We start from the raw sequence: 15104 nt of genomic DNA, 5'->3' as shown, positions 1-15104 counted from the left end.
CTCAGTTGTGGTCTTGATTTGTGATTAATTTGTGATTAGTTAGTGACAGTGAGCATTTTTTTCATATACCTATTGGCCATTTGTATGTCGTCTTTTGAGAAATATCTGTGCAGATCTTTTGTCCATTTTTATTTTCTCTAACTATTGAGTTGTTCGAGTTCCTTAGATATTGCGGTTAATAATACCTTGTCAGGTAGACACTTTGCAATTTTTTTCTCCTATCCTGTAGGCTCTTTGTTAATTTTTTCCTTTGCTGTGCAGAAGTTTTTTTGGCTGGATGTAATCCCATTTGTCTATTTTGGTTTTGATTGATGCTTTTGAGGTCTTATACACAAAAAAACTTTGCTCAGACCAATCTCCTGGAGCATTTCCCCAGTGTTTTCTTCTGGTGGTTTCATAGTTACATGTCTTACATTTTTAAGTCTTTAATCCATTTTGATTTGATTTCTGTGGATGGTGAGAAATACGGGTCTAATTTCATTGGTCTCATATAGTTATCCAGTTTTCCATACACCCTTTACTGAAAAGACTGTTCCCCATTGAATGTTCTTGGCACCTTTGTCAAAGATGAGTTGGCTGTATATGTGGATTTATATCTGGATCCTCTATTCTGTTCCATTGTTTATGTGTCTACTTTTATGCCAGTACCATGCTGTTTTGATTATTATAGCTTTGTAGTAAATTTTGAAGTCAGGTAGTGTGATGCCTCCAGCTTTGTTCTTTTTAGTCAGGATGAGTTTGGCTATTCGGGGTCTTTTGTAGTTCCATGTAAATTTGAGGACATTTTTTCTAATTCTGTGAAGAGTGTCATAGGTATTTTGTTAGGGATTCCATTGAATTTATAAATTGCTTTGGGTAGTATTGCCATTTTAACAGTATTAAGTCTTCTAATCCATGAGCATGGAATATCCTTCCATTTTTTGTATTGTCTTCAATTTTTTTCATCAGAGTTTTATAGTTTTCCTTACATCAATCTTTCACTTCTTTGGTTAGATTGCTTCCTAGGTATTTTATGTTTTGTAGCTGTTGTAAATAGGATTGCTTCTTGATTTCTTTTTCAGATAGTTCACCATTGGCAAGTTTAAACACTGCTGATTTTTGTATGTTGATAAATTCTGCAATTTCACTGAATTCATCTATCAGTTCTCACAGTTTTTTGGTGGAGTCTAGGTTTTCCTAGGTGTAAGATTATGTCATCTGTGAACAAGGCTAAGTTGACTTCTTCCTTTTCAATTTAGATGCTCTTTCTTTCTTTTACCCAATTGCCCCAGCCAGGACTTCCAGTATTATGTTGTATAATACTGAAAGTGGGCATCCTTTACTTGTTCTGGTCCTTAGAGGAAAGGCCTTCAGTTTTTCACAATTCAGCACAATGCTAATGTGAGTTTTTCATATATGGCATGTATTATTTCGGGGTATGTTCCTTCTATACTGATTTTGATGAGGATTTTTAATCATAAAGGCATGTTGAATATCAGATGCTTTTTGGAGTCTGTTGAAATAATCATGGTTTTTGTTCTTGATTTGGTTCATGTGATATATCATGTTGATTGATTTGCGTATGTTGAACCATCTGCATCCCTAGGATGAATCACATTTAATCATGGTGAACGATCTTTTCAGTCCCCTTTTTAATGTGTTGTTGAATTCGGTTTGCTGGTATTTCACTGAGGATTTTTGCATCAATGTTCATCAGTGATATTGGCGTGTAGTTTTTGTTTCTGTTGTCACTTTGTCTGCTTTTGGTATCAGAGTAATATTGGCCTTGTAGCATGAGTTTGGAAGTATTCCCTCCTCTTCAATTTTTTTTTTTTAAAGACTTTGAGTAGGATCAGTATTAGTTTTCTTTACATGTTTGACAGAATTCAAGTGAAGCCTTCAGGTCCTGGACTTTTTTTGGTAGAAGACTTTTTATTATAGCTTTGATCTCATTACTTATGACTATTTTGTTGAGGTTTTCTATTTCTTCATATTTCGTTCTTGGTGGGTTGTATGTGTCTAGAAATTTATCCATTTCTTCTGGGTTTTCCAATCTGTTGCCATATAGTTGTTCATAATAGTCGCTAATGAGTCTTCATATTTCTTAGGTCCCAGTTGCTATGTCTCCTTTTTCATGTCTGATTCTATTTATTTGGATCTTCTCTCTTTTTCTTAGTCTAGCTAAAGGTTTGTCGATTTTGTTTATCTGTTCAAAAATCAAAAAACCACCTCATTGTTTTGTTGATCTTCTGTATTTTTTTTGGTCTCAGTTTCATTTATTTCTGCTCTGATGATCATCGTTTCTTTTTCTTCTGATTTTGGGTTTGGTTCATTCCTGCTTTTCTAGTTCCTTGAGGCGCATCATTGAGTTAGTTATTTGAAGGCTTTTTACTTTTTTGATGTAGACATTTATTGCTCTCCACTTTCCTCTTAGTACTGTTTTTGTTACATCACACAGATTTTTTGTCTTGTATTTACATTTTCACTTGTGTTTCAAGAATTTTTAAATTTACTTCTTAGTTTCTTCACTGACTTATTGGTCATTCAGGGCATGTTGTTTAATTTCCATGTGTTTGTGTATTTTCTGAGGTTCCTCTTACTGATTTCTAGTTTTACTCCATTGTGGTCAGGAAAGATACTTGATATGATTTTTTTTTCTGGCTTTTTTTTTTTTTTTAGTTTGTTTGGACTTGTTTTATAGCCTAAGACATGGTCTGTTCTGGACAATGTTCCGTATTCTGATGAAAAGAATGTATTCTGCAGCAGTTGGGTGAAATGTTGTGTAAATGTTGGTTAGGCCTGTTAGATGTAGTGCATAGTTTAACTCCACTGTTTCTTTGTTGATTTTCTGTCTGGATGTTCTGTCCACTACTGAGAGTGGAGTATTGAAGCCCCCTGCCATTATTGTACTGCAGTCTGTTTCTCCCTTTAGATTTGTGAATGTTTTATATACTTGGGAACTCTGGTGTTAGGTGCATAGACATTTACAATTGTTGTATCCTCTTGCTGAATTGTCCCCTTTATCATTATGTTAGTGACCTGCTTTTTCTCATTTTCGTCTTAGATTTGTAGTCTCTCTAGTGTAAGTATAGCTACATCTGCTCTTTTTTTGGCTTCTAGTTGTATAGAATGTTTTTTCCACCTTTTTACTTTCAGCCTTGTGGGTGAAGTGAATTTCTTGAAGGTAACATAGTTGGTTCTTGTTTTTATATCCATTTACTTACTTTAGGCCTTTTAATTGGAGAATTGAGGCCATTTACATTCAGTGTTATTGATAAGGACTTATTACGGCTGTTTTGCTGCCTGTTTCTGGTTGAGACTCCTCTTGTTCTTTTTTACATGATTTTCCTTTGTGGTTAAGTGATTTTCTCTGGTAGTGTGTTTTAATATGTTGCTTTTTATTTTTAGTGGATCTATTATAGGTTTTTGTGTTGTGGTTACCATGAGGCTTACCAAAAACATATTATAGACATAGCAAGTTATTTTAAACAGATGACAGCTTATCTTAGATCACAAATTTAAAAACAGAAACAAAGGCCAAAAAAACCCGCACATACACACATGCACGCGCGCACACACCCACCCACCAACACACACACACCAGTTCTACACTTTAACTCCATCCCCATTACATTTTGACTTAGTTGTCCTAATTTGCATATTTTAATATTACATATCTCTTCACAGATTGCTGTAGATATTACTGTTTTTGATAGGTTGTCTTTTGGGCTTCATACTAGAGTTATGATTGTGGTAGTAGTAGTACTACATTGCACACTGCAGGTACAGTAATTACAGTAAGAGTATTCTGGGTTTATTTATGTACTTGATTTTACCACTGAGTTTGAGACACTGAAAGGTTGTTTTTTATTTTTATTTTTTGCGCATCAGTGGTTTTTTATTTCAGATTGAAGAATTCTCTTTAGCATTTCTTTTAAGATGGGTCTGCTGGTGGTGAATTCTCTCTACTTTTGTTCTTTTGGGAAAGATTTGATCTCTCCTTTGTATTTGAATGATAATTTTGCTGGATTCTATATTCTTAGATGGCAGTTTTTTTCTTTGAGCAGTTTAAAGAGGTCATTCAACTCTTTCCTGGCCTGTGTGGGTTTTCTGTTGAGAACTCTGTTACCAGGCAATTTGGAGCTCCTTTACATGTTGTTTCTTTTTCTCTTGCTGCTTTTAGGATTCTGTCTTTGTTCTTGAGCTTTGAGAGTCTATTGCTTTGTGGTATTCTTATTTAGGTTGAATCTGTGTGATGTTCTCACACTTTCCTGTACTTGAATATTTATATCTTTCGCGAGGTTTGGAAAGTTTTCTGTGATTATTTCTTTGAATATGTTTTCTACCCTTTGCTCTTGCTCGGCTGCATCTTGAATACCAATAATTCTTAGGTTTGGTCTTTTGAGGTAATTTTCTGTATCTTGTATGCAGTCTTTGTTCTTTTTTGTTCTTTTTTCTTTCTTCTCTGTGTCTTTTCAAATAGCTGGTCTTTGAGCTCACTGAATCTCTCCTCTGCTTTGTTCAGTCTGCTAAGAGCCTCTAATGAGTTCTTCAGTTTACCAAATGTATTTCTCAGTTCTGATATTTCTGTTTGATTTCTTAAAAGTATTTCAATCTCTTTATCAGATATATCTGATACATTTGTGAATTGCTTTTCATTTTTATCTTGAGCTCATGAGTTTCCTTAAAATTGGTATTTTGAATTCTTAGCTCATAAATCGCCATCTTGTAGGGTTGGATTTTCCCTTGTCTTTTGGGGGAGGTCATAGTTTCCTGTTTGCTGTTGTTTCTTGTGGGTAGGTGTCTGTGTCTTTGTATGGAAGGATTAGTTTTTAATTCCAGTTTTCTCTGTCTTGTTTTGTTTTTTATTGGATATGTTTGCTTAGAAATTTTTTACCGCTCAGCCTCTGCCACCGCTTTGGCCCTAGGTGACCTTTAAACCCAGGTTTGCCTTGGCTCTAGTAAGCGATGGGAGTGCTGCTTGTTCTGAATGAGGGAAGTCCCAAAGGGATTCTCCTGGCAGTGTGAGATGGCTGACTAGGAGTTTGTGCCCAAGGGATCTGTGGAATGTGCCTTCTCCAGCGTGATGCTGCTGAACAGCCACTGTGATTCGGTGTCTTCTTTGGCCAAGTTACAGAGCAGAGTGTCCAGGACTAGGGCTGGTGGTCCCATCTCCCAACTTTTTCTCTGCGTGTTCTCGGGGATATTTCTCTCTTCAGGCAGTCACATCACTTCCTTCCCATGGGTTAAGGCAAGGACAGGTCTCCTGCAAGGAATCCCAGGAAGGTGAGAAAGCTGGTCGACCACCTCAGTCTCACTTTTCCAGTATCACTTTTCCACGAGTTGGGGGAGGATTTTCTGCACTTTTATTGCCGGGCAGAATCAGGGGGAGGGGCATCATGACTATGGAAGTCCAGTTCTTCTTCCATCTGCATGGAGTTTTTCCACTTCTCCGTGGCCTCAGGATCTGTCTTGTCCTCATGTTTGAGTTCTGGGTTGTTGCTGGTGAAAATCTTGTGCTGTATATTTGTTTTAGGTTTTCTGCGGAGGAATGGGAGGAGGGAAACCAGCGCGCTTCTGTGCCACCATTTTAAAATGAATGTCGCAAGTTCTGCTTTAAACAATATTAATAATAACAATTATTTTCACTTTATAAATAGCTGCTTTGTCTGATCTCAGATGCTTTGTGATGGAGAGCAGGGAGATCCCATCCCAGCTTAGTAGACAAACCTTAGAAACTGTTGTAGCCATCATGGTTTTCTTTTACCTTTTCTTTTTGTGGAGGAATGATGATGGTAGTGTTTGGCTTTCTTTTTATTTTGTTTTTTTAATCTTCAGACATTTAAAATTACTAAAGTAAATGTTTGCCTTCTCTTCATTCTTTCCTTTTTACTCTGAAATGAAATAACATGAAAATGGCAGATAGTTATAGAAAAGTATGAATATCTATACCTAGACATGATTAAATATACTTTCTTTATCTTCTATAGTCAGATACAAAACAAGAGAAATGACACTAACAGGGAGAGATGACTGGCCGCAAAAGGCACAGACTTTGGAGTCTTGTCTCTTCTAGTCATTGTTTCACCATCTTCAGAGAACTCATGCAAGTCCCCAAGCCTCAGCTTCATCTACAAAATGAAGAGTTCAGAAAAGATAATTTCTGAGATTCTTCCACAAAATGCTTTTATTCAGACTAGGAAGCTAACTGTTGAAGGTAAAAGGAAGCCGATTTTGGTACATAGTGATGATTAGAACATGGGTTTGGCTGGATTTTGAATTCCATTCAAATCCATTGAATTTATGCCTCAAGAAAATTTCTTAGACTCCCCATGTCTCGCTTTCCTTATATGCAAATGAGGGTAATAGTACCCATACCATAGAGCTACTGTGAGGATTAAAAGAGGTTGAGGATTTGCTAAAATCCGATATTTAAAATTGGAACACATCATGTGACTATGATTGACATTTCATTTGAGGTACTTAGTCTGCTATTTTTAAGTTCTTAAAGTTTTTAAAAAAATATGTAAAGGCCTCAGTCACGGGTTCATGTTTCCGGTGTTCCCAGAAACAATGCCTATCCTTTGAATGTTGATGCCTTAAGATGCCTCTGGAATTGACATTTAAAGTAACCCAGAAGCTTATTCTCATACAGGTATTTTTATTTTAGTAAAGGAAAAGTGAAATTTTGTCTTCCCTGTTACATAGAAAATGTTGATTTCAGGTAAAATCTAAATAAAAATGTATTAATAGCTTCTAATGACCTTTGCCTATGAAGAGACAAAAATAAAACTTAAATGTACAAAATTTGTGTAAGTTATAAAGCACTTAACGAATGTGTTATTGTTGTTGATAATACAATATCATAGTAATCAAACTCTGTAAATTACCTCAAGGCTAAAATTAATGACAATTTTATGATTTTCTTGCACTTACTATTTTAATGCTTCACTATAGAAAGACAGTGGTTAAATAAGTAGGACTGGGTTGCCAGAGCAGATTTTCTTTAGTTTACTTTTTTTTTTTTTTTTTTTTTTTTTTTTTTTTTAGCTAAAACTTGCCTTCTGAACTATTTTGGCCTTTAGAATTGGTTATTCAGTTTTTTGTTGCTTTCTTTTCATAAGCTCAGCAGATTGGTCTCTTTCAATTCTTAAGGAGTTCTCAAGACTTTGCCTTGAAATCCTGGGCAAGATAGAAGTGGAGGAGAGGAGTATATTAGCAATCTTTTGGATGGAAAACAAGATAGAAAATGACGATAAAGCAGAAATCTGTACCTAAAACCCAAAATAAATATACCCAAATACCTTTGTAATTATATTAGTGTTATAAAAATGTAAAGTCTAATAGAAAAGTTAAGATGATAAACCATCAATACTGTCTTTACCTTTTGAGCCCATGAATTTTTAGCACCAGGCTGATAGTATGTTCATGGGAGGGGAAATTCCACGCTTATTTCAAAGCCCTAAACAGAATTTTGGTACATATCTTCCTTTGGACTGTCAGCATATATTTGCAGACTAGTGACAGTGGTGGCATGGCCCAAGGATTGAATTTGCAGTACTACCATTGGTGGCCATTTAATAGGTAGAAGATGGATGTACAGAGAGAATAGTTGGAGATCTGTGTGCACATTTCCAAAGAGATTGGTTTACGGGAGAATGTTACTGTTACTTAAGATGTCCTCTGCAGTTTTGTATCTAGCCTGGACTAGTCTGTTATGGTTTGAAAGCAGATTAAAGCTATTGGACAGATGTGATATGTTCTTACACTGGCTCGTTACAGTGAAGGGAAGCAGACATAGGGGATTACTTTGTGATGAATTTCAGTTCTGCTGACTTCATTGAATTGATTGAGAGCTAAATTAAACATTTTAACAGTTGTAAAAGTTAATACTGAAAAGATTAATACTTGAAGCTCTCCAAGCCTTAGAGTTTATCAGATATCTAGTATATGTAGGGATGAGGCAGTTATATAACAAGTTGTGGAGTATAGAAGGATCTGGTGAATTGAAAAAATAGAACATATAAGATGAAATCTAAACAGTACATTTTAGAGGCCTGTACTATCCTATCCTTTTTAAAAAGTCAAGAGTCAAGTATTCATTGTTTGCTTATTGAAATCTTGATAGCATTTGCTAACTCAGTGGTTCTAAAGTAAATCCTGGAGTTAAAATGAAATAAGGCCTTATTAATACATTTAAATGGCAAACAGTATTTAGGCAAATATTATAAATATCTGTATATTTATATCTAGTCCTAATATCCTAATTCAGTATCTCTCCTCTATGAAATAGAAAGCAGTTTTGTGCTATTGCATGAGCAATGCAATATTTATTTCCCATCTTGCAATGAAAACTGTTGATTGTTTGCTCTTCACAGGTCACTGACAAGGAACAGGAGTTTGCTGCCAGGGCTGCGAAACAGCTCGAATATCAGCAATTAGAAGACGATAAACTTTCTCAGAAATCATCTAGCAGTAAACTCTCTCGGTCTCCATTAAAGATTGCCAAAAAGCCTAAAAGCATGCAGTGCAAAGTGATACTTCTAGATGGATCAGAATATACCTGTGATGTAGAGGTAAGTGTGTGTCTTAAGACTTTTTTTGTCCTAGATATTGAGAGCTGGGGAATGTTGGTATAAAATATACAAGATGCCTCTTTATTTCTCTAGGACTCTGGGAAATTACTCAAACCCAGTCTCTAAATATAAAATTATTTCCTAGTCTCTAACGGGATCAGATTAAAAATATGTATAATGTCCCAAAATGTTACAACCAAAAGTAAAATGTGATCGTATATTTTTTAAAAGATAAAATCTCCAACAATATGGTAGGAACAACAAAAAAAAAACATTTGAAAGCTTTAAAAACAGACTTTAATATCCCGGCTGTGAGCTATTATTTGCATGAATTTTATCCTTTTTTTGCATAATTTATGGCCACGTCATTTGTTACTTGGTGGAAAGCTTACACATTCTGTACATAGGGGTGGTGGGATAATTTGGAAACGTCCATGACCTTCTCTTGCTTGGAGAATGAGTAATTTTTAAAATGCACATTGTGGTGGGCATTGAAGTTTCAGTGTAAAAGGGTATACTCTTTGTTCTTCTTTGTAAGGAAAACAGATTCCTCTCAGAGAAACGGCAGTTGAATGCCTTTTGTCAGAGATGTTTGTCAAGACCAAATTAGCAGATGAGAACACAACCTGTCTGGAGCTGCAGAGACAGCTGATTGTTGAGCTCTCTGAGTATGAGGGAGAATTCACACAGGGCATGAATTCAGGCTCTAGGAGCAGGTCTGTGTGTGCACCAAGATGGAGTGGCTTGCACTTTTAGCAAGGTGATTCCATTTCAGATGTGATGTCTTCATTCAAAGAGCTCATTCTTCCTGCCTCCAGCTCCTGCCCTTGTCATAAAGAGGGGAGGGTATCACACACATCTCCAAGCCAGCCCCTCTACCCTCTCATTCCACCATGCTTTCAAAGTCTACCCTTTCCTCAGGCTTGTGCTGAGACTCTGTCCCAGGCAGCACAGTCAGTGCACACGTGTGTGTCCTCACATATTTCTCTTCCTCGTCCCTCATGACAGCTAATACCAAGCCCATCTTATTTCCCATGTTCCCATTTACTCTGCTTCCTCTGTCTCCCAACCCCCATATAATTCCTGTTATGTTTTGTATAATGCACTCATGCACCCAGTGTTTTTCTTGGAACAGAAGATTCAAATCCATTTCACGCTGAATTCATTTAGGATGGGGATGAGAGGTGGGTTACTAAATTGTTACAGATTGCAGGAACATAGAAAAAAATCTATATGGTTTTTGAAAATAAAGTCTTAGTCAAAAATTATTTAGTCTGTTGTATACCAATTTATAGAAAATTTAGTCATCCTGTATCCTTATAAACATTGATGGGCCGCTGCAGGAATCCCCAAGGACCGTGCACAAAAGTATTTCTTGCCTTTTTCTGGCTTTGATTTTGTTTAATTTCTTAGACCAACGTGTCCAATTCCTCATCCAGATGTGTACCCTGGAAACAGGCAGCTCCAGTAATATACTTCTAACTGAGTTTTACTATGAAACTTACAGGACTTTTATAACCTTGAGAGATACTGTATTTTTTCAGTGTAGATGCATTTTCTGGAAAAATTGATCCAAGTCAAGAGAAACTTTTCCTCTTAACTTTGAGGAGAGTTTTTCTATTGATTGCATATATATAATGGAATAAATAGACTAAACTGGCCATCTTCGAGTCCTGGCTATCAGAGTCTTCCAAGAGTCTAGAAGAACGTTTATAGTGTTTCACATAGAGAGGATAATGCCTTCGGGTTGACCGAGGCACAAGTAGTATCGAACATTTTGTCAAATTTAATTTATGTCTGTGCTTCAGATTCATTATAGATAATCACTGTGGTTACAAATTTTTTATTTTATATTTACCTTTCTTTTAATGTCACTGTGAACATTTTTGAGTGGCACAGCAAACTTGGCCAGTAATTTTCCTCTATAATATATTATTTTTATACATTTGACAGATTCTTAAGAGTAACTTTTTTTCTGGGATATAAAAACTTTTGCTGGTAGAATTTTTTCAGTTTCACCACAGACATTGATATCAGGAAATACGTGTTCACGACTGACATCTTTGTGAAGAAGATGGAGAAATTTGGACACAGTAAAGGTCATGGATTAATTTGTAACCGATTGGTGGAATAAGAAAAATGAATTGTAAATCAAGCAGAGTGATTCTCAAGGAGGCAATGAGGTGCTAGTTAAAAAAAAAAAAAAAGAAAGAAACATGTTACAATGGCTCTTGTGTTTTGATAGAAACAATGGAAAGTAAAGTTTGGCTGGTGAGCTACACACGGGGCATACTAGGTAAACAGAGAAGGGAAAGCACTGTCCAGGGAAGGTGTGCTTCGGTGTTGGCTCTCCTTGAAACTGAGTCTGTATCAAAGACTTGATGAAAGCACAGAAACACAGCTGAACAATTATTTTTTAAGCAATATAGAGCTTTAAAGCCTACATGGCTTATTTAAAGAGGTTGATGCCTCAAGTGTCAGAATCCAGTTTTATTATGAAATGGACAGTGTGGGACACTGAAGCAAAGCAGGAAAGCTGACATTTAGCAGGAGTGGAGGTAAAACTTTACTCTGATAAAAGGGATCAAGTACAAAATGGAAATGTGTTTGCGAGAGGGGCAGTCAGACTTGGTAACAGTTTGAGTAAAACTCATCTTTAGCTTTGAGTTCATTACAAACTCATCGTGAACCAACAGTGTGTTACAGTTGTCAAAAGCATTTTGTAATCACAGGCTGTTCCGTGGAAGCGTAGTGTTCGGTTTGCAGAAGGCAGCGAGCCATCCTGTTCCCTGCGTTGCACAGATCCTGCCTGCAGGGCTGTGTTTCAATCACATGCGATAAATGCTCTGAAGCCACCAGACTGGGGAGGGCTGTTGGTAACCCGTGTGGTTTCAAGGAACTTCCTTAAAGTTTCTGAACCTAGGTTTCCTCAACAGAAAGATGAGGGTGAAAATACTTGCCTTGAAAGGCATCATTGAGAAGATTAAAGCAAATAATTTATTTGAACACTTTCTGGGATGTAGCATATTCGTAATGGTCTGTGTTTGGTAATGATAATACGAACAATGGACTTTGACTTGAGCTTATTCAGCAAGAATTATAGGATGGTGAATGATCTGGAAACTTTCATATGAGGAATAGTTAGAGAAATAGGGTGTGTTAAATATGGAAAAAAAAAGATTGGTGTGGAGGACAGGAAAGCTATTCTCAGTTACTTGGAAAGGTGGAGACTGAAGGGTTATTGTAACTTTTACGTATAAAAAGCAAAACTAAGGTAGAAGTTACAGAAAGTCAGATTGTAAGTTAACAGGAAAATAATGTCTTTAACGATCGCTGTCAACCTTGTGATGACAGATGCATTACCATGGGAGGGCTCCTGTAGAAACTGTAGGTGCGATTATGGAAGCCACTGGTTCCTCAGATGCTGCCTCAGACCATACCACATCCAGTGCCCCTTCCTACTGCCACTGATGGACAGAAGAGGCATACGGACGCAAAAAAACCAGACTGAAAGAGGCGGAATTGTTTCCCTAATCCCTCTCTCCAGTATGTGGAGTTATAGATGAATTAAGAATGAAGGCGATGATAACAGATGAAACTTTTTTTTGCATTTAATAAGGCATCAAAAAGAGCATTTTATTTTCATAAAATTGTGATATTTTTCTCCATGGCATATTGAATGCCTTCATCACATCAACTTAAAATCATTAAGGGTCAACTCTGCCATGACGGTAACATGAGAATTTATAGGCACCTGTAAAAGACTCCCTGGCAACACACACACACACACACACACACACACACACACCACACACACCACACACACACCACACACCACACACCCCCCACACACACACCACACACACACCACACACACACACACCACACACACACACCCCCACACACCACACACCACACACACCACACACACACCACACACACACACACACACCACACACACACACCACACACACACACACCACACACACCACACACACACCACACACACCACACACACACCACACACCACACACCCCACACACACACACCACACACACACACACCACACACACACACCCCACACACACACACCACACACACACACACCACACACACACACCACACACACACACACACCACACACACCACACACACACCACACACACCACACACACACCACACACCACACACCCCACACACCACACACCACACACCCCACACACACACACCACACACACACCACACACACACCACACACACACACCCCCCACACACCACACACCACACACACCACACACACACCACACACACACCACACACACACACACCACACACACACACCCCCACACACACCACACACCACACACCACACACACCACACACCACACACCACACACCCCCCACACACACACCACACACACACCACACACACACACACCACACACACACCCCCCACACACCACACACCACACACACACACCCCCACACACCACACACACACACCCCCACACACCACACACCACACACACCACACACACACCACACACACACACACACACACCACACACACACACCACACACACACACACCACACACACCACACACACACCACACACACCACACACACACCACACACCACACACCCCACACACACACACCACACACACACACACCACACACACACACACCACACACACCACACACACACCACACACCACACACCCCACACACACACACCACACACACACACACACCACACACACACCACACACCACACACACACACACCACACACCACACACAACCACACACACACCACACACACACCACACACCACACGCGCACACACGCACACCACACACACACACCCCCCCACACACACACCACACACTCACACCACACACACACACCACACACACACACCACACACACACCCCCCCCACACACACACCACACACACACACCACACACACACCACACACACACACACCCCACACACACACACACCCCCCACACACCACACACACACACACACACCACACACCACACACACACACACATCCCACACACACCACACACACACACACACCCCACACACCACACACACACACACACCCCACACACCACACACACACACACACCACACACCACACACACACACACACCCCCCACACACCACACACACCACACACACACACACACACACCACACACCACACACACACACACACCCCCCACACACCACACACACCACACACACACACACACACACACACACACCACACACACACACACACCACACACCACACACACACACCCCACACACACACACATCCCACACACACCACACACACACACACCCCCCACACACCACACACACCACACACACACACACACCCCACACACACACACACATCCCACACACACCACACACACACACACGCCACACACACACACCCCCCACACACCACACACACACACACACACACACCCCACACACCACACACACACACACACACACCCCACACACACCACACACACACACCACACACACCACACACCACACCCACACACACACACACACACACACCACACACACACACACACCACACACACCACACACACACCACACACACCACACACACACCACACACCACACACCACACACCCCCCACACACACACCACACACACACCACACACACACACCACACACACACCACACACACACACCCCCACACACCACACACCACACACACCACACACACACCACACACACACCACACACACACACACACCACACACACACACACACACACCACACACACACACCCCCACACACCACACACCACACACACCACACACACACCACACACACACACACACCACACACACCACACACACACCACACACACCACACACACACCACACACCACACACCCCACACACACACACCACACACACACACACCACACACACACACACCACACACACACCACACACCACACACCCCACACACACCACACACACACACACCACACACACACACACACCACACACACCACACACACACCACACACCACACACCCCACACACACACACCACACACACACCACACACACACACCACACACACACCCCCACACACCACACACCACACACACCACACACACACCACACACACACACACCACACACACACCCCCCCACACACACCACACACCACACACACCACACGCACACACCACACACCACAACCACACGCACACACCCCACACACACCACACACCACACACACACAACCACACACACACACCCCACACACCACACACCCAACCCCACACACACACACCACACACACACACCACACACACACACCCCCCCACACACACACCACACAACCACACACCACACACACACACCACACACACACCCCACACACACACACACCACACACACACCCCACACACACACACACCCCACATACACACCCCCACACACACACACACACCACACACACCATACACACACCACACACACAACCACACACACACC

At 40.2% G+C, this 15104-nt stretch overlaps 1 protein-coding gene across 50 annotated transcripts in view; it reads left to right on the top strand.

Annotated features, from left to right (window-relative positions):
- The window catches only part of EPB41L3 (erythrocyte membrane protein band 4.1 like 3), a 246116-nt gene that overhangs the window by 141402 nt on the left and 89610 nt on the right, over positions 1-15104 (top strand). For all 50 annotated transcript variants that reach the window (XM_077975604.1, XM_077975597.1, XM_077975588.1 and 47 more), the window contains one exon: positions 8358-8555. In XM_077975604.1, coding sequence (XP_077831730.1) covers positions 8502-8555 — 54 coding nt within the window. In that variant the 5' untranslated portion in view covers positions 8358-8501. The remainder of the gene's footprint in view (positions 1-8357; positions 8556-15104) is intronic.

This window comes from Macaca mulatta, chromosome 18 (genome assembly GCF_049350105.2).
Source record: "Macaca mulatta isolate MMU2019108-1 chromosome 18, T2T-MMU8v2.0, whole genome shotgun sequence".
NCBI lineage: Eukaryota > Metazoa > Chordata > Mammalia > Primates > Cercopithecidae > Macaca > Macaca mulatta.
This window is presented reverse-complemented; position numbering and strand designations above follow the sequence as displayed.